Here is a 21,410-nt window from a genome sequence, read left to right as displayed (position 1 = left end):
GCTGACTGCATAGGTTCTTAGCACATTGCTTGCACCTTCCTTTGCAGAGTCTATCTGCAGGGGATGCTTCCCTTTTTTAAAGTGGTTCTAAAGGTAAAAAAAAAAAAACCTCACTATTTGTCCTACCCACCCCATCCCTGAACACATAACCTGACTTTTGTCACCGTTCCAGCACTGTAGACTGTAGCACAGCTTCTCCCACTTCCTGGTCTCAAAGTAGACACTGAGGGCAGGGGGAGCCATAGTCAAACTCCTGTGAGGAGGAAGTGAGGGCATGGTTCCTAGTGCCGTGTTTGTGGATGCACACAGCCCAACTTGGGAGCGCACTTGGATGGGTGCCTCCTTATCTACCAGCTTGGAGATGGAGGACAGGTGACTGGAGGGAGCCCAGTCCAGGGGTGGGCTCCCTCCAGTCACCTGTCCTCATTTATCCATCAGAATTCATGTGCTTCCACTGTGGAGACTCTTAAGAGGTAGGGACTGCAGGTAACCGGGTGCCTTGCCGGGGCCTGCAGCTTACGCATGCATTTTCAAATGTGTGCAACGAAACCCCTGTTTTTAATGCCTGCTGTTAGACAGGTTAATTCGGTTGGTCGCAGGCTGGTTGGTAAGTTGAGCTTGGAAATTCTTTTTTTTTTTTTTTTTTTTTTAACTTGGTTAGGTAACTTCCTCCTAAGCTCTCCATTCCATCCCCAGTCTGGAATACTTGGGCTTATCCCTACTCGCAACCCAAAAAAGACAGATCTTCAATCCAATACCTTTCTGGGCGATTACACATAACTACCACAGTCCTTGTAGCATTTTCTTCACAGTTCCCACATATACCTATTTCTCAATACAGTTTTTCTCTATCTCATATCGAGTCCTTGTTACCCAGGTTCTGTGAATACTTTGCTTGTTACGAAACTGAGGATTCATGGAGTGAGTCAGGGTTATGGGGAGGCATGTCCTCAAGAGCTTTCAGTGTCTAATCACCTGAAGGTACAAGTCTATAACACGGGGTCTATGAATACTATGCCTATGTCCTGTACTGTACTCCAAAATATGAAATTTACAGGGAAGTCAAAATGCCTCTTATTTTAGATAAAGTAAGGAATAGTTTAAACTCCTGGCAGTATATTTTTGGCTGTTTGTGTCCCATTGGGGAGATATCCTGTCACTTCTTGTCTCCAAGTGATATCAAGAAATTGGAATAATCTCTCTACAAAGTTGTGGGGAATTCACCTCCTTGTCACCAGAACAAGTGTTCTATTAAAAGACTTATCTTCAACTCTTGATCTAATGACAATTAACTATTTGGATTTCCTCATTCTTTCTGTCTCTGACAGTGGTCACCAGGACAAAAAGAAAATGTGAAACTATTCAGTGGTAACACAGACCACAATAAAAAAAAAAAAAAAAAAAAACTTTTTTCATTTCCTACTATATCAAAAACAAAATAGGATTTTTCTTCTCACCGTAACATCCATTGAGGGAGATATACTGTCAGGCTTTGCTGCCGTCTACAGGGAGATTGGACGCTGGCAAAAAAACAAAACAAAACAAAAACAAACTATAAACCAGCCCAAGATAACCCTCTACCCAACATGCATGATGGATGGGACCTGTGTCCTTCAATGATTTGGCTTTATATACTCCAAAGATTACGGTTCTATAGGATGGGAATATGCTTAATTTAAAAAAAAGTTTTTTTATAAAATGCTACAAAGATTTTACTGAAGTTAGACCTTTAATAACAAAGGTATGTTGAGTGATATCTGAAGACTGGGAATGCTTATGTGAAATTTTTGTTTTTACTTTGGTGTGTATGTCACAATCAAGAGTATATAATTTGTAATGAAATGCTCTACTATATAAAAATGAAGTATTTTTTGCTTTTAAATATACAGGGCTTCCAATAACGCATTCAGGCTTGCTAAATAACCGTGAACAACCCGGGACAAGTACTGTGCCCAGTCTTGCACCAGTAGGAGCAAGACTACCTCCTCCCTTACCTCCTCAGAATCTGCTCTACTCCGTGTCAGAACGTAAGCATAGCTCACTATTTACTTTTCACATGCCCAGAAAGCTAGTACATCATGCTTATACATCATTGGTACGCATCTAGACTTGTAGAGTACAGGGCCGTCCAGTAACATTCAGACCTCAGTCTTCAGCACTTTCTTTTCCCTCTAACCTAGAGGGCTCTTTCTATTTAGTTTTTGAATGTCCTCCTTAATGGGCAGGGCAAATGTTCTTTCATTTTTAAATCAAAATTCTGTTGGTGGTATGAACAGGCTACACAGGATGGACAGATATGATTTAAATAAAAAAATTAAAAACCCTAGAACATCTGAAATGTCTTTTGTGTCAGATAAATGCAGTACATGTAAGTTGCAAATGCATCTTTTATGAGTTTTCATATAAATATAGAAACTTTTCTTCGTACATCACAGGGCGTACAGGGATTCATATTCATGACTATTTGAGTTAAGCTTCCATCTTCAGGCGAGTGAGAACTGGCCAAAAAAAGGCAGGAGTCCCAGGCATAACTCCTCCAAGCTCAATGTTTAACTAGTGTCATGGGGTGATGGATGTAACTACAGATTTATCTCTAAAGATTTATTTCATGGGCTTTATTTCCCCTAATTCATGGCATATTCCTAACACTCCTGGTGAGGCAGAGGAGGGCTTTTTCTGGATTGGTCACTGTGGCCAGAAGGCCAAGAGGGGGCTTTACATTAACAATGAGGTGGGCTCCCAAATCCTTATATTTAGTGAGGACCCCCTACATAAGTAGCCCTGAAATTGCTACTCAAAGGGTAAGATGAGCTCTGAATCCTAACCCTGTCCCAGGGGCAAAATTCTTTGCTTCCGTTGTGTCAATTGAGACATTTTCTGCACCCATTTCAGAGATTAGCTATTGGGGGTTCTTACTGGCTTGGAAAGACGGGAACACAAATCTGGGTGCTCCACTTCTCCTCTTTCCCATTTGGGGGCGGATCAGACATTGGAAGAACATCCTCAGGATGAGGAAGAAGTGGAAGTTGTCGAGGATTGGGAATCCTCTGTCGGAGTCGCACTAGTGGATGTGGTGCATGCTAAAATGTATTTACCACTTCAGGAATCCTCCTCTCCAAAAGTTCCTGGTCCATTGAGGCTGCCAAAAATATCATAAATCTTTTTTTGTTGTGCCCTCTGAAGATGCCATGAATAAGAGGTTAAAAGCCTTCTTTAGGATGTCCTTTTCCCTGATAAAAGCTGCCACGGCCTTAAAGTTTGGACAAAGTTTAAGTTCCCTTCCAGAGAATTGGATTCAGGGATTCCTGTGCGCTTTGAATTTTTCAGTGGATACTTGAGATGATTCCATGCGGCATCTTTCACAAATGAGTACAATGTTTTTCCATCTGATAAGGATCTTATGGCTTAAGTGCTGGTTGAAGGAACTTCTCTGTAAGAAACCTCTAGAGAGGCTGCCCTTTGAGAGTGATTGCTTTCGTCCAGATTTGAATGCTTACAAAGGGTAGGTGACTGGGGGTAAAAGCACGCTCTAAAAAAGAAGGCGAAAGTGACTAGTCAGAAAATGGTAACACCTTTGGAATACAAGCAGAGTTCTTTTCATAATCCGCAGGGCTTTGGGCTCGAAGTAAAACCCTATGTCCCAGTTTCATAAAGACTTTCAGATCCGGAGGCAAGTCCTCAACACAGTGAAGGGGCACCCCTCACTTGCGGGTAGGAGGACATCTATTGGCCTTTGGAGTGACCTGCATTTAGGAAGCTGCAGAGGCTAAAAGCTGGAATTTTGCTATTTCACTTTCGTTCATTGACGGACACAGCTCCCGATCTTCATAACCATTGGGTTATACTGCCCCCTACAGGAGTAGGACATTAGGCAGAAAAATCTGGCTACGCCTATGGGCAGTCCCAGAGGGTATAATCCCTCTCTCTGCTATAGGTACTCAGTTTTTTTCTGCCTAATCAGGGCCCCGTGGGCCCCTCCTTGGGATGGTCGGACCCCCGGGTTCCTCTCCTTCCCATCAGGCACCCCCTTTCACCTAGGCTGGAGCTGTGTGGGTGATCTGGTCCACCTGTTTGGGTGGGGGCCGGATGCTCTGCTGGCGATGGGGGCCGGGGGGGTGCACCACTGGCGACCAGATGATCGACTGTGCGTGGGGTGGGGGTTGTACCTGGTGGGGGGTCCTGGCAGGGCCCCCATCCTGCCTGGGCCTGTTCTTGTAGCCTTGGGATCCCTCCTGGGTCCCTAGAGGCCTTGTCTCGTGGTGCTGAGAGGGGCTGCCATTTTGCTGTAGCCTGTGTGTTTCTTTGCATGGTGGCTGTTTTGCTGTGGTTTGCCACTGAAAATAGTGGTGGCCATGACAGCGGAGCCCTGTGGGTGGCGATTTTGGCAGTAGGAGCCCCTCCTCATCACCTGGTGCTGACTCCTGGATCTTTTTACTTCCTGATGGCCGCACTTGGAGTGCAGATTATCCTGGTGGCTGCAAATGCCTGTTTCTGCTGGGTGGGGAGTCAGGTGGGGTTCTCTCCCTCTCGGCCAAGGATCGCTTGGTGCTTGTGCCTGGCGACTGGGTGGTGCTGCCAACGCAGTGGGGGGTTTTCCCTTTGCAGTCCTTTGTGTCCCTGGCGGAGGTGGCTTTCAGGCAACGGACAAGCAAAAAGAGCCCCCTGCCTCATCTGTCGCATCAGATCCTGAATCTGATTCGACAGACGTAGGTCACCCTGTTGGGTCTGCAACCACGCGCCCAGAATCCTCTTGATAGTGAGGATGATTCCTTAACATCTGCAACCGCGCATAAAAAGGCGCTCGTGGCAGCACTGATTGTATCTGTGCGTGAGACCTTGAAGATGGAGGACGCTACTGCGACTGAGGCGCAGGTTCCCTTTTGGCATTCGCAAGCCAATCAGAGCGGCAAAGGTGTTTCCGTTCCCCGCCTATTTTGGCAAAATTATCGCTAAAGAGTGGGATCGACCAAAGCGTCCCCTTGGGGTCCCTAAGCGATTTTCTAGGCGTTACCCCTATGAGGAGTCCCTTATTAAGAATTGCACTGTTCCACTGGTGTTGGACCCTCCGGTTTCAAGATTGAACAAGGCAACCATAATTCCGAAGAGTCCCTGGCCTTTAAGGATCCGGCTGATGGGAAGGCAATGCTATGGCCCGCATTATGTACACTGAGGCTGTGTTCACCAATTCCCTGGTGTCGCAAACGCTGACTGAGTGGGCTAAGCTTTTACGGCAGGACCTGGAGGGTAACGGCTCCCCCCTGCCTTTGCTGAGCTGGCAGACCAGCTGGTCCAGAGGCTGCAGTTTTCTCTGATGTCTCTTTGGATGCAGCTCTCCTGCACGAAGGGTGTCGGAACTGGTGGCATTATCCTGTCGTTCACCTTCCCTAGGGATTCACAGAGATGAGAAGGTTGTCTCTGATTTTCATTTGAATGAAGACATTGTGTTGCCTTCCCTGTGTCACAGGCCTAAACATCCAAAGGAAATTGCCTTGCATGCCTTGGATGTGGTCTGGGGTACTTGGGGTGTACTTGGCAGCTAAGCAGTTTTTTTGAAAGACTCCTTATTTGTGCTCATGGATGGGCCTTGGAAAGGGTTGTCTGCTTCCTCTGCGACCATTTCCAGATGGATCAGACAGACTGTTATGCAGGTCTATTCCATCAGAGTTAGGTTCCTCCTTTCCCTGTCAAGGCGCACTCTACTTGGGTGCTTAGTGCCTCCTGGACCTTGTCTGTTCCTCATTGCTGACTACCAACTAAGGCTTAGCTGAGATGAGGGGTTCTGCTTGTGTGGAGATTTCTGCCTTTGTGTCCATTAATCTGCAGATGGCTGCATAACCGAAGTAGTTAATGAATTTGAAGTCCTCTGTCCTGTGATGTACTCCAATAAAGTCATTTCTCTAGCGCTCATTGACAGACGTAGTCCTCGGTGATACACCACCTTCGGGTTATGTTGCCTCCACAGGAGCAGGACTAGACAGGAAATTAAAAAGCTCTGGCCACACCCTAGGGGCAGTCCCAGAGGGTATATCCTCTCTCTCTCTGCCTCAGCAAATCAGTTATTTTCTGTCTAGTTAGGAGTAAGGACCTAGATACCTTGCTGGGATCTTAGGTCCTGGCAAGAATTTTTTCTTAAAGGATTTTTTAGACCGCTTTTTTTCTCCAGTGTTCCTGTGAGATCTTCAAGCAAGAAAGCTGAACTGGGCGACGGGCTGGATGTTGAGATCCGGTGGTCACCCCAGTTCAGCCTACGAGCGCGTGCAGGCCATAGCTCCGCGCTGGGTCGGCCGCAACAAAGTCCCATTAAAGGACTGTCCACGCGAGTTAAACGTCTCGCTGAAACGCCAAAGACCATGAGTCACGGCGTCCGTATCGGTCGACAGCCCTCCCGCCCCGGTGGAGAGGGGTACTGTCAGGAGTTGGTGCCCGCCTGGTTCCGGTATGGTGAGTAGTATGTTCCCCCTTTTCCCCTGACGGGTCTTGTGGTGAACGCGGGCCCCTCTCTGTATGGTAAGATAGAGTCCCTCTCTATCCTATAACATGACACAGATCCTCCTACTTTGAGTGTGATTTTATGTGCAAAAAGCCAGGAGGCTTGGTTTGGGAGCTAACAATCTAATTGTATACATGTTAAAAAGATGTAATCTGTGGCATTCTGGGAATCTTACGGTGTTAAGAATAAGCTACCTACCAGTCAGAAGCCACGGACATGTAGACTGCCTTCCTAATCAGATCTCCAGCTATTAGCAGGCCTCCCGAATGGCCATGCGGTCCGCCAGGGCCGGTACCGCCAACCACGCCATATCCCCATGCAGAGAGAGTGTTGTGTGCCCTGCAGCACACCGCTATTCAGTACAGGCCGCCGCCATTTTTTTTGCTGGATCGCACGAGCCGCCATTTTGGCGTAGCCTCGTGTCTCCAGCATGGGGGCGGCCATGTTTGAGGTGATCCAAACACCTCGTGGAGCTTGGGGGAGGCGCCGGAAGGCGTGCAGAGGGGCGGAGCCGCCTCCTTTCTTCCTGGGCAGCCAGCCAAAAGACTTCCTGTTTGTCAAGACAGCGCTGTAACCTGTTGCAGTTAAACTCTGAGCATCAAGTGGTGAGCCTGGGGGTCTATCTCTCTCTCTCTCTCTCTCGATCGATAGGGATCCCTAGCAGGTAACACTAAGGGGCTTTTGTGGCGCTGGGGGTCTGAAAAAAAAAAAAAAAAGTTTTTTATTTTTGAATTATATTATCCAGGAAGTGACTGGAATTATCATGGACCCTGCCACACATATTCCCCCACCTGTTTCCCTCGAGGGGGCCACGGGACCCGCCGGTGCACAGAGTATAGAGTCATTTACAGCAATTTTGGAGTCTATGGTGGCTCGGGTGGAGGCGGCCTGTCAGGGACGGGGGTCAAGGAAGCGACCCCCGCCTACCCCTATACTATCTGACACCTCTGACTCTGATTCAGAGATGGTCACTGCAGTTGCAGGTTCCTCTGCAAGGGCTGTTATCCCAGGTAAAGCCCCCTCAGACAGTGAGGAGGACGCTTCTTCTCCTGCTATAATTCAGGAAGAAGCATTGGTGGACGCACTAGTTGTGGCAGTGCAGGAAACCTTAAAACTTGAGGCTTTACCGGCAGAGGCAACTGAAACAGAGATTCCCTTTGGTACTAATAAGCCCATCAAAACGGTGAAGGTTTTTCCTGTACCTAAATGTTTCGGTAATCAGATTAAAGGAGAATGGGAGCATTCTAAACGTACCTTTACTATTTCCAAGCGTATTGCTAGACGCTATCCGTTTGAGGAATCCATCATTAAGAAATGGACGGTACCACCAGTGGTGGATCCACCTATTTCCAGGCTGAATAAAGCCACGGTTATTCCAGTGGAGGACACTTCGTCCTTTAAGGATCCGGTGGATCGAAAGATGGAAGCAGAGTCCCGCACCATCTTCTCTCTGATAGGGTCAGCATTTAGACCAGTAATTGTTATTGGTCTAGTTTCCCAGACACTTACGGAATGGGCGAAAATGGTACGCCAAGATCTTAGGGGAAAAGATATTCCCCAGGAGACATCTGATTTGATGGAACAGATTATACAAGGGCTACAGTTTATCTGTGACGCAGCCTTGGACACTATTCCCTTATTAGGGCATGCATCTAAGTCAGCGGTGATCCTCAGACGTGTGCTGTGGTTAAAATGCTGGTCAGCTGACCTAGGTTCCAAAAAGACCTTGACTAATCTCCCTTTTCAGGGGAATCGTCTATTTGGGGCCAACCTAGATGAAATCATTAAGGATGCCACTGGGGGCAAGAGCACTTTTTTGCCACAGGCTGCTAAAGCTAAGGGACCTCGCAACAAGCGAGGACCTTTCTTTACCGCCCATAAAGGGCGCCCGGCTGGTACTAGCGGGAAAGGCAAGACTCCTCCAGGAGGGTTCAAGAAGGGCTGGTCGGACAAGCAAAGGACCAACCCAGCCAAACCCGAAGCAAAGGAGTACACAGCCTGAAGGTGCGCCCCCACCCGGTTTCAGGGTGGGGGGACGTTTTCACCGGTATTCAGGACATTAGATCGAGCATCAACCACTACTACCGGTGCGATTCTTCCCTTCCAACATTTAAGTACTACAGGAAGCGGTAGTTACCGTTCCCTGAATAGATCTTTTCCTTTACCTTTTCCTAAGATTAGTCCCGATACCTCACAGGAATCGGATCTGGTTGACCAGATAGGCCAAGTAGCCTCTAGTCGGGTGACTTCGGTCCCTGAGGTTCAACCAGAAAAGATCACCTTTCCTGATAACTATCAGGTATCTGATAAGTGTGGGAACAGAAAACGACCAGACTTTCTCGGATGGTCGGGGCCAGATACCTCTAGGGACGCCTGGTTCAGATTCTATCAGCGCCAGTGGTCCTAGAAATTCTAGGCTGGCCTCCTCAAGCCGGCCTGGCCGACTTGGACATGTTAGTCGTAGACGTTCCGTGGGAACTTCGTCTCAGGGAGTGTCTGTGGTCTCAAGGACCAATTTACCATCATGCTTTACAGTCGCTGGGTTTAATGTCCTGGCCATTGAGACCCAAGTACTGAAGGACAGAGGTTTGTCTACTTCAGTCATTCCTACCCTTATTAAAGCAAGGAAAGCGACTTCCAGCAAAGTCTATTATCACACATGGAAGACTTATATTGCGTGGTGCGAATCTTTAGGATTTCCTCCACGTACCTATTCGGTGACTCGAATATTGGCCTTTTTGCAACAAGGGGTTGAGCAGAAGCTAGCCTTGAGCACCATCAAGGGTCAAGTTTCAGCATTAGCAATCTTCTTTCAGAAGCCTTTAGCTACCAAATCCTTGGTGCGGAATTTCATCCAGGGGGTGCGGCACCTGGCTCCTCCAGTCCGCGCGCCCTTACCGCCCTGGGATCTTAATTTGGTTTTGTCGGTTCTACAGAAACCTCCCTTTGAAAACATCAGGGAGATTCCCTTGCTTACTTTATCCCAGAAGGTGGCCTTCTTGGTGGCTATTACTTCTGCTCGCAGGGTGTCAGAACTGGCTGCATTATCATGCCAGTCCCCATACCTAGTGATTCATAGGGATAAGGTAGTACTTCATCCTAAGCCATCTTTTCTTCCTAAGGTGGTTTCAGATTTTCATCTGAATGAAGATATTGTACTACCTTCCTTGTGTCCTCAGCCCAAGCATCATCGGGAACATGCGTTGCATTCCTTAGATGTGGTTCGGGCAATCAGGGTATACCTGAAAGCTACGGAATCTTTCCGTAAGACGGATTCACTTTTTGTGATCACGGATGGCCCCAGAAAGGGTTTGCCTGCATCTGCCGCGACCATTGCCAAATGGATTAGACAAACGGTGGTACAGGCTTATTCTATTAAGGGTCAGAGTCCTCCGTTCCCTGTTAGGGCGCACTCCACTCGAGCGCTCAGTACTTCCTGGGCCTTTCGCCATCAGGCGTCAGTGGTCCAGGTATGTAAGGCGGCCACCTGGTCGTCGGTACATACCTTTACAAAATTCTATAAAATTGATGTGACGGCATCGGCGGATGCCTCATTTGGCCGCAAGGTTTTGCAGGCCGCAATTTGAGGAGACCGGTGGTCTACCTCAAGGGTTTTTTTCTGTTTGAAAAAAAAAAAAAAAAAAAATTTTCTCTTTTTTTTGTTGAGTCTCATCATTAAGGATGAGCATTGTAAACTTCTAGTTGGCACCGGTTGGGCCTTCTAGATTGGGATTTGATTTCATTTTCCCACCCCTCAGTTGTGATACTGCTCTGGGACGTCCCGAAGGTGGTGTATCACCGAGGACTACGTCTGTCAATGAGCGCTAGAGAAAAATGGATTTTTGTAAAATCTTACCGTAAAATCCTTTTCTCTTAGCTCATTGACAGACGTAGTCCCCGCCCCTCTGTTTTTTGAGTTGGGTTAAAATCTCTAAAGACTGCTTTTTCACATAACTGATTTGCTGAGGCAGAGAGAGAGAGGATATACCCTCTGGGACTGCCCCTAGGGTGTGGCCAGAGCTTTTTAATTTCCTGTCTAGTCCTGCTCCTGTGGAGGCAACATAACCCGAAGGTGGTGTATCACCGAGGACTACGTCTGTCAATGAGCTAAGAGAAAAGGATTTTACGGTAAGATTTTACAAAAATCCATTTTTCACTGGATTTTCTCATACATTTCAATAATATAAGCCTCGTCTGCAGAAAATACATGCACATGCCTACCTACTTGGCTTTTTTTGAAGCATAATACGTGAGAACATTTTTCATAATGCATTTTTGTGTGTCACATGACTCTTGAAAGTGTTTCATCTTGGTCTAAATGCTTCTCAAAGCTCCATGGATTATAATTCCAAGTCGAGGCACATACCTACACAAGCATGCACATACAGTGTCTCGCCAACACTACGCACCTCTTCAGCAGGGTTGGTGGTAACTTGGATCACTGTCAAATTATACCAAGCCCTGTGCCCTTTCCTCCATTGTGTCATTGCTGCTGCTAACAACAATTTTATAGATGGGTGGAATGTATATGATGGTAAAAAGCCCATTAAAACTTTTCTTTAGCCTGTTTTGGATAGAGTGGGTAAGGGTTAGAAGCTCAGTCCTTTCTTTTCCTCCATTGCTTTCAGTTTCCCTTTGCACGTTCAGTACACGATGACTCCGTTCCCTGTTACATGCAGTAAAACTCTCCCATTGAGACTTTGATGGCAAAAACACCTAAATAGAGGCTCCAACACAAAGCTAATAAAATATAAAAACAAAACCACTCTGCTTGGCATGATATTTATTTGTAGATTTTTCTTGGATTTCTGATTTTATGCTTTTGATTTTACCCCCCTAGATACGTATGAACCTGATGGGTACAACCCTGAAGCTCCAAGTCTTACTGGCACAGGTAGAACTGGGTACCGACCATTTTATACACGGCCACAGCAGCAGCAAAGGTCAAATCTGATAGGTTTGACATCAGGTGACATGGATACACCACCAAGAGGTTAGTAGATTTTTGTTGATTAGGTGTCGCATATAAGCTACACTTTGTGGTATTTTATGATGAAAGTGGAATGGGTCTTTGTATACCCTATAAAGGATTTGATAATATTAAACACCCTAAAGTATGTGTATGGGAAAAATCTAGAAAAACCACTTTCAGCATAGCGCTCCAGTAAATGCACATTTCCATGTTGTATCTCTTCTAAAAATTCTGAAGTACTCAAAAATAAATCCAGTTGACTCCTGACTTCTGTAGTCAGCTGACAGCATCAGCAGTTGATATGTTATGGATCCAAATGCTGATAATGTACACAAAGAGGGGCTATGTAGGTGAAGAAAAGAATATGTGGTAATGTAGTCTAGCCGAGCATAACACAAGCGGGTTTGACATTTCTTGGAATTTCATGTGAAGCAGTGTCAGCCCATTACTTGAACTTTGAAGCTTGCTGCATTTCTGGCAGGATCCTCGGGTCATTTTTAGAACTTGCAATAATTTAAGAGACATAATATAGAATATTGTGCATGTGTTAAAGAGCTGTGCATATCTCTTTTTAGTTCTTGTTCACACATAAACTTAATGTACAGCTTTGTGCCAGACTACAGTAGTTTGTCATTGGCTACTGAAAATGGTTTATGCAACAACAGAGCACTGCAGGGGAAACTGTATCTTAGCTGCCATGTGTGTTTTGCCTCTGTTTAAAATATATCACACCCCAACTTGACCCAAAGCCTATAGCACCTATCAGATCTTCCTCTTGTCCATAACCCATTACTCTTACTGACTCTAACCTTACAAGGACTAGAATTATTAAAACTGCAGTTGGGCATCCATATTTGCTCAATACACATGTAGGCTTTGCTTCCTGTTTGTGGTGATGCTCAGTGATTAACTTGTCTGCCTCCTTTTTTTTCCTCCCAGCTTGCCACAGTATGCGACATATGTAACACAATTTCCTTTTACGTTTGTGTTCTAGAATCTAATAATCTTAAGGACTCATGACACATGAATATTTAGAGGCGTAGGTAGGATCTGTATAATATGAAAATGCACGTACGAATGCCAGTACGCGATTGTACTCCTCTAAACACTGATGCTTTTATTGCACCAGCATTTACCCACGCAGTCGCATGTTGTTTCCCAAATTTTGGAGTTCTGTGTTTGGAGAATATTTTGTATGCGAATGCCTAGATAAACACAGATGCAAAATAAATATCATCACTACACAAGCACACCTCTATGGGCAGCTGTATCTCATTGGTAGCGGAAAAATGTTAAGATTTATACGCCAGACCCTGACTACGTCTCCAAACGTCTGTGTGCTTGAGGTTTAACATTCTAGAGGTTGATTTTACAAATCTGTATATGTAATACAATATTAGACAAAGCATGCTTACAATAAAAAGTATATAAAAATTTGATAGTATTATGATTGCAAGGTTAAATCTTATTCCAATAATAGCAAACTTGTGCTTTTCTAAAAAAATTAAGTGGCGTCTATAGCAAAGCCTGTTGCTTTATCTAGAATGGGCAAAGCACAGTTTTGCTTCAGAGTGGAAGTTAGGTCTGCTAAATTATTTTATTTTGCTTTTTAGGGGCCCCCAGGTGGGTTATGCCATAATACTGCTAGTATGCACAGCATATTGGCACATTTATGGCGGACTTGCCTGTCAATGGTGCCCTTCAGCGCTGTGATGTGATTGACCTGGGGGGGACCCTGGCATGTCCATCTTCATCCAGTCTTCCTTCTGCGTTCTGTGCCTTCAGCCATTTGAATGGCTGGGCTGTGATGACTTCACATCACCATGGCATAGATATGGGCCGTAAATTTTCGCTTAGTTGTGCATGCATGGCTCAGTGTACATTACAGCTGACAGGCAGGAGGAAGCGTGTATGACAGAAGAGACCAATAGGGTCTCTTCTGTCATAAATACCCTGCTTGTCAGCAATTAAAAAAAAAGAAGTTTACTACCACTTTAAGGCGGAAGTTTCACTTTTCTGCCTACCCTAATATATATAAAATGTATTCTTGAGGCATGTCACAGGTCCCAGGCTTTGGGGGACTATTCACAAATTGCAGCGTGGAAGCTGGCTGTGAAGCTGCAAAGAGTCACAGCCGGTTTCCCACATTAACTATGCCAGGGACTGCTAAAGAACCAGCCCGAGTGAAGACTGCGCTTGGTTCCTAGACGGGCAAGTGTCCTTTTTATTAACACTCCCTTTTCCAGATCTCTCACTTTCTCAGGTGAAATAAATTAGTGTGTGCTTTTTTTTTTTTTTTCTACTATTCGTTTCTAATGCAGCTGGAACTCTATACATGGATTTGAGGCACTTTGTTCTCCTCTAGGAATCTGATGGTTCTTCCTGACTAGCTTCTTTGTTACTTTTATGTACGTTTGTTAACCTACTCAGAGAACCACTCACATTCTGTAATGATTGTTGTAGAACTCCATTTTGTCCAACTCTTATCTGTATAATTAGTAGTTTTATGCTATTTTACATTTTTCTTTTTTATAGCTGCTAATATTGTCATCCAGACTGAACCACCTCCTGCTGCAGCTGAAAATAGTAATCTGAACAGAGTGGTGGTGGAACCTGACAGAAAGAGACCACTTGGAAACATGAACGATGGCCCTTTTGCTAAGAAACCTTGGGCAGACAAGTAAGGTTCTTGAACCTGTACCTGGATTTTATCAAACATGGCAGTTCTTTGCCACAGAAAAGCTCACAATTCATTCATGTCTATATTAGTGTATAGAATCATTGAATATGAAAATGGTTATTGCATAAAAAAAAATAGCTTTCAGCGTCTGCACCAGGGAGGTGATCTGTAGGGCCACAAAATGTATTCCCACAGCTAAGGATATGGACTATAATTTAACATGATCATGTCACTGGGGACAAAAAAAAGAAACACATGTACAGATGTATTCACAGCCTTTGCTCAATGCTTTGTTGAAGCACCTTTGGCACCAATTACAGCCTCAAGTCTTTTTGAGTATGATGCTACGAGCTTGGCACACCTATTTTTGGGCAGTTTCCCCCATTTTTTGCAGGACCTCCTGAGCTCCATCAGGTTGGATGGGTGTCTGTGCACAGCCATTTTCAGATCTCTCCAGAGATGTTCAATCGGGTTCAAGTCTGGACTCTTGCTGGGTCACTCAAGGACATTCACAGAGTTGTCTTGTAGCCACTCACTTGTTATCTTGGCTGTGTACTTAGGGTCGTTGTCCTGTTTGAAGATGATCCTTCACTCCAGTCTGAGGTCCAGAGCGCTCTGAAGCAGGTTTTCATCAAGGCTGTCTCTGTACATTGCTTCATTCCTCTTTCACTCAACCATGACAGTTTCTGCCGCTGAAAAACATCCCCACAGCATGATGCTGCCACCACTATGCTTCACTGTAGGTATGGTGTTGGCCAGGTGATGAGCGGTGCCTGGTTTCCTTCAGACATGACGTTTGCCATTCAGGCCAAAGAGTTAATTCTTTGTTGCATCAGACCATAGAATTTTGTTTCTCATGATCTGAGAGTCCTTCAGGTGCCTTTTAGCAAACTCCAGGCAGGCTGTCGTGGCTTCCATCTGGCCACTTTATTATACAGGCCTGATTAAGTGGAGTGCTGCAGAGCTGGTTGTTCTTCTGGAAGGTTCTCCTCTTTCCACAGAGAAATGCTGGAACTCTGAGTGACCATCGGGTTCTTGGTCACCTCCCTGATTAAGGCCCTTCTCCCCCGATCGCTCAGTTTGGCCCAGTGGCCCGCTCTAGGAAGAGTTCTGGTTGTTCCAAGCTTTTTCCATTTACGGATGATGGAGACCACTGTGCTCATTGGAACCTTCAATGCTGCAGACATTTTTCTGTACTCTTCCCCCAGATCTGTGCCTCGATACAATCCTGTCTCAGAGGTTTACAGACAATTCCTTGGACTTCATGGCTTGGTTTGTGCTCTGACATGCACTGTTAACTGAGGGACCTTATATAGACATGTGTACCTTTCCAAATCGTGTCCAATCAACTGAATTTACCACAGGTGGAATCCAATCAAGTTTGAGAAACAGCATAAGGGCTCTTTCACACGGTCCGCCTCCGCAGGCGGATCCGTGTTGCTCAGCGGGGATCGATCCGCGATCCCCGCTGAGCCGGGCGGATGACAGCTCCGTCTCCGCTTGCAGAGCGGAGAGGGAGGTGTCTCAGCACCCGCTGCCCTCTATGGGGGATCGGAGGAGAGCGGACCGCTTGTCCGCTCTCATCAGATCCGCTCCGCTCCGATTACTGAACGGATGGAAAAATAGGGTTTCCATCCGTCCAGATTTCAGCACAGGATCGGATGCGGATGGCAGTGGGTGTCAGCGGAGGTGTCTCCGCTGACACCCGCTGCCCCATAGAGCTGCATGGAGGATCCGATCAGATCCGCCTAAAAAACTGACCGGCGGATCTGATCGGACCGCCCGTGTGAAAGAGCCCTAAGGATGATCAGTGGAAACAGGATGCACCTGAGTTCAATATTGAGTGTCATGGCAAAGGCTGTGAATACTTATGTACATGTGATTCCTTCTTTTATTTTTTAATACATTTGCAAAGTTTATAAACAAACTTCTTTCACCTTGTCATTATGGGGTATTTTTTGTAGAATTATGAGGAAAGTAATGAATTTTTAACCTGTTTTGGAAGAAGGCTGTAACATAACAAAATGTGGAAAAAGTGAAGCGCTGTGAATACTTTTCAGATGCACTGTATGTTGGCTTATTCATATCAATGTAAGACTGTTTGCATATGTTGTTTTTATAATAAATTGGTTCTATACAAACTACAAAAATGGGAGATGAGACTGTTCCCCCTGTTAGTTTCTGAAACTGGAAAATTTGGACTTGGTACCTCAGAATCAAAACAATAAGGGATAGAATTAGGAACATGTTTGTTTATGCAAAAGTCAAAAATGTCATATCTGAACAAATCAGAATAACACACACAATTACTTTTAAAATATAAAGAAGTATCAAAAGTTGGTTTAGCTGTATATTGATTCCACTGATACCTAGTGTACTCCAGTAAGGAGGTCCGAGGTATAGTGGCTTCTCAATGTGTGCATTCTCCTCCTACATGTTTTGTGGTTAAACACTGCTTCTTCAGGAGGTACACATTTTAAGCTCTCCAATTTTTGCAGTAGCTATGTGCATGATGGTACCTCCAATTGGTATTCCATTTTAGGCTCATTTGTAGTATAATTGTATACAAAGGTGCTTTGATTTTTCTTTTTGGCGTTAAAATTCATCTATGGAGTGGTTTAGCAAGTTTGCAACATCTACTTTTAAAAGGGTGGTTTTTCATCAAGGCACATAATCCTAACTTGCAGTCTTGTATATTAGATAAGCTAATACAATGGCTCAAAGCTGCTCTGCATTTCAAAACTTTTTTTTGTATAGATTTTAGTTTTTCAAAGGAAAGCCACAGGCTTGTTTGTTGTATTTTTTTTATTTTTTTTTTTTTTTTTTTTATGCGCGAAAATGCACGCAAATGCAGTAAGACAAATACGTCTGAAATTAACGGCTGAAAAATGAGATGCTCAAACAAGGCCTAAAAGTGTAACTCCACTCAATGACAAAAAATTAATATATTGTAGCTTACCAGTACTTAGGTGGGGTGGTCACATTTCTTTGTTTTTCAGACCCCCCTTCCATTATTTTCACCTGGTGATCCTGCTATTAACACACTTCCTGTTATACGGTGACAACGCTCACTCACCATACTGTTTACAGTTTTGTTACTCTAGGACAAACGTGTGTGTGGCTAGAATTCCTCTCTCTCTTTATCTCCTTAGCATGGAGAGAGGGTTTTGTAGTTTCTGGCGCTTAACTGGGCATGGCTAATAATCTTTTTGAGATAACACTGCAGAGCACACAGGACAGAACTGGATTTCTGGGAGGACCCATAGCTATTTTTTTGCTGTTATTGAACTATTTAAAAAACTTTCGGTGCTATATTTAACAGACCAAAAAGGGGGCAAATTTACATTTCCATTTTTAGGGATTTAATATACAGTGGGAAAAATTATTTGATCCCCAGTATAATTTTTTAAGTTTGCCCACTTATGAAGAAATCAAGGGTCTATCACTTTTATCAAAGAGGTATTTTAAATGATGGAGACAGAATGTCAACCAAAAATCCACAAAAAAAAACAAACAATACAAATGTTATAAATTGAGTTGCAATTCAGTGGGTAAAATAAGGATTTGATCCCCAAGCAAACCATGACTTGGTATTTAGATAAACCCTTGTTGGCAAGCACAGTTAAGACGTTTCTTGTACACTGCTCAAAAAAATTATTTAGGCACACTTTTTATTGAGTACAGCATTAGGTCAGTGAAACTCCTGGGATACTAATCTGGTCAGTTAAGTAGCAGAGGGGGTTGTTAATCAGTTTCAGCTGCTTTGGTGTTAATGAAATTAACATGTGCACTAGATGGGCAACAGTGAGACAACCTCCAAAACAGTATTTGTTCCTTTGTGCAAGGGGGGAACAGGATGAACACTGCCAGAGCCCTACAAAATGACCTCCTAGCAGGCCACTGGTGTGAATGTCTCTGACCAAACAATCAGAAACAGACTTAATGAGGGTGGCCTGAGGGCCTGATGTCCTCTAGTGGGCCTTGTGCTTACTGCCCAGCACCGTGCAGCTCGATTGACATTTTGTAATTGAACACCAGAATTGGCAGGTCTGCCACTGGGTGCCCTGTGCTTTTCACAGATGAGAACAGGTTCACACTGAGCACATGTGACAGACCTGAAAGAGTCTGGAGAAGTCATGGAGAACATTCTGCTGCCTGTAACATCATTCAGCAAGACTGGTTTGATGGTGGGTCAGTGATGGTCTGGGGAGGCATATCCATGGAGGGATGCACAGACCTCTATAGGCTAGACAATGGTACCCGGACTGCCATTCGGTATCAGGATGAAATCCTTGAACACATTGTCCGACCATACGCTGGTGCAGTGAGTCCTGGGTTCGTCCTGGTGCACAACAATTCCTGGCCTCATGTAACGAGAGTATGCAGCCAGTTCCTGGAGGATGGAGGAATTGATACCATTGAATGGCCCCAACGCTCGCCTGACCTACACTCACTGTTAAAAAGTTTGGGGTCCACCAGACAATTTCATGTTTTCCATGAAAACTCACACTTTTAATCATCAAATGAGTTACAAAATGAATAGAAAATCTAGTCAAGACATTGACAAGGTTAGAAATCATGATTTTTTTTATTTGAAATAATTGTGTCCTTCAAGCTTTGCTTTCATCAAAGAATTCTCCATTTGCAGCAATTAAGTCTTGCAGACCTTTGGCATTCTAGCTGTCAATTTGTTGAGGTAATGTGAAGAAATTTCACCCCACGCTTCCTGAAGCACCTCCCACCAGTTAGATTGGCTTGATGGGCACTAATTACATACCATACGGTCAAGTTGCTCCCACAACAGCTCAATAGGGTTGCGATCTGGTGACTGCGCTGGCCACTCTGGGTGTGGCATGGCATTGCAAAATGGGAGTGAAAACCTTCCTTATTCAAAATCCCTTTTTACTTTGTACAAATCTCCCACTTTACCAGCACCAAAGCATCCACAGAGCATCCCATTACCTCCGCCATGCTTGACTGATGGGGTCAGGCACTCCTCCAGCATCTGTTCACTTGTTCTGCATCTCACTAATGTTCTTCTGTGTGATCCAAACACCTCAAACTTAGATTTCTTTCCATAACACTTTTTCTCTGTCGCTCATTGACAGACGCAGTCCTCTTGATTAATATCAAATTGGGTTATACTGCCCTCTACAGGAGTAGGACACTAGGCAGAAGGAAAACGTTCTGGCCACACCTTAGGGGCAGTCCCACAGGGTATATCCTCTCTCTCTCTGCTACAGGATGTTAGTTTTTTTTCTGTCTAGTCAGGAGTAACGACCTAAGTTCCTTGCTGGGATCTTTGGTCCTGGCAAGATTTTTTAGAAAAAATTTTTTTTAGGCAGCTTTTTTTTCTCCAGTTGTTCCTGTGAGATCTTCAAGCAATTATGCTGGAGCTGGGCGACGGGCTGGATCTTAAGATCCAGTGGTCACCCCAGTCAGCCTACGAGCGCGTGCAGGCCCTAGCTCTGCGCTGGGTCGGCCGCGACATAGTCCCACTGGACGGGGATTGGCCCTGCGAGTTAAACGTCTCGCCGGGACGCCGACGACCAGTTGGAAACTGAGTCGCGGCGTCCGTATTGGTCAACAGCCCCCCACTTCGGTGGAGAGGGGTTCTGTTAGGAGGGGGTGCCCGCCGGTTCCGGTATGGTGAGTATGTTCCCCCTCTCCCCTGTCGGGTTTTGGGAATAGACAAGGGCCCCCCTGTGGATGGTCGGACCCTTTTGATCCTGGGTCCCTCCTCTATCCTATAGCATGTGTCACAGATCTCCCTCTTGAGTGTGATTTGGTGAATAAGAACCAGGAGGCTTGGTTTGGGAGCTGACTATCGGAAGTCACTGTATGAGTGTGCACTGTAAAGGGACCATGACTGAAGTCAGGGGCTGGCATTACTGTTTAGGATGGCCATGTAAGAGGGTGATATGATCCTACCTTATACATAAGGTTGCAGTTACCTGGACTACCGCCATCCGCCTCCGCCATCCTCCCGCAGGCCGCACGGTGTAGCAGGCCACTGCCATCTTTCCACAGGGGCCGCCGCCATTCTCCCGCAGGTCGCGCGGGGCTGCCATCTTGGCGTAGCCTCGTGTCTCCGGCATGGGGGCGGCTATTTTGGAGATTACCAGCTACCTCGAGGAGTAGCAGGGGAAGCGCCGGAAGGTGTGTAAAGGGGCGGAGCCGCCTCCTTTACCCGGGAAAACTATCCAAAAGACTTCCTGTCTGTAAAGGACAGCGCTGAGAGCAGTTTGGTAGAAGCTTCTGTGCATCTGGTGGTGAGCCCTTGGGGTCTCTCTCTCTGTGGGGGTCCGAAGCAGGTAACACTGAGGGGCGCTGTTGCGCTGGGGGATTACAAAAAAAAAAATTTTTTTCTTTGCAATATTTTTTTGTTTGCTGGCAAGTGTCTTGGATTAATCATGGACCCTGCCACACATGTATCCCCACCTGGTCCCCTCGAGGTGGCCGCAGGACCCTCCAGTGCCCCACTTATGATTGATGCATTATCAGCAGTTTTGGAGTCTTTGGTATCCCGGGTGGAGGTGGCCTGTCAGGGACGGGGGGCAAGAAAGCGACCCCCGCCTACCCCTATTTCATCTGACACTTCAGATACGGATTCGGAGTATGTCACTGCAGCTGCAGGTCCCTCTTCTGGGGATGCTGTCTCGGGTACGGTCTCCTCAGACAGTGAGGAGGACGTTTCTGCCTCCGCCATAGCACAAGAAGTAGCGTTGGTGGACGCACTAGTTGTGTCTGTCCGGGAAACCTTAAGTCTGGAGGTTACACCGGCAGAGGTAGCTGATACTGAAATTCCTTTTGGTACTAGCAAGCCTACCAAAATGGCGAAGGTTTTTCCCTTGCCCAAATGTTTTGGTAATCTAATTAAAGAAGAATGGGGTCGTCCGAAACGAACCCCTGCTATTTCCAAACGCATTGCTAGGCGCTATCCGTTTGAGGAATCCCTCCTTAAAAAATGGATGGTACCACCAGTGGTGGACTCACGGATTTCCAGACTAAATAAAGCCACTGTTATCCCGTTGGAGGACGCTCCGTCCTTTAGGGATCCGGTGGATCGTAAAGTGGAAGCGGAATCCCGCTCCATTTTTTCCGATAGGGTCAGCCTTTAGGCCAGTGGTTGCCATTGGTTTAGTTTCACAAACATTGACAGAATGGACCAAATTGTTACGCCGTGACCTAAAGGGGAGAAGTATCCCCCCGGCAATATCCGATTTGATGGAGCAGATTATACAAGGACTACAGTTCATCTGTGATGC

At 45.6% G+C, this 21,410-nt stretch overlaps 1 protein-coding gene across 1 annotated transcript in view; it reads left to right on the top strand.

Moving 5' to 3' along the window:
• LOC309553254 (RNA-binding protein 27-like) overlaps positions 1-21,410 on the top strand; it is a 186,821-nt gene that overhangs the window by 80,198 nt on the left and 85,213 nt on the right. Inside the window, exons 8-10 of the mRNA XM_082254244.1 lie at positions 1,890-2,027; positions 11,331-11,483; positions 13,998-14,142. Coding sequence (XP_082110370.1) covers positions 1,890-2,027; positions 11,331-11,483; positions 13,998-14,142 — 436 coding nt within the window. The remainder of the gene's footprint in view (positions 1-1,889; positions 2,028-11,330; positions 11,484-13,997; positions 14,143-21,410) is intronic.

Source organism: Pelophylax lessonae, assembly GCF_965119305.1.
Source record: "Pelophylax lessonae genome assembly, chromosome: 4".
NCBI classification, from domain to species: Eukaryota; Metazoa; Chordata; class Amphibia; order Anura; family Ranidae; genus Pelophylax; species Pelophylax lessonae.
This window is presented reverse-complemented; position numbering and strand designations above follow the sequence as displayed.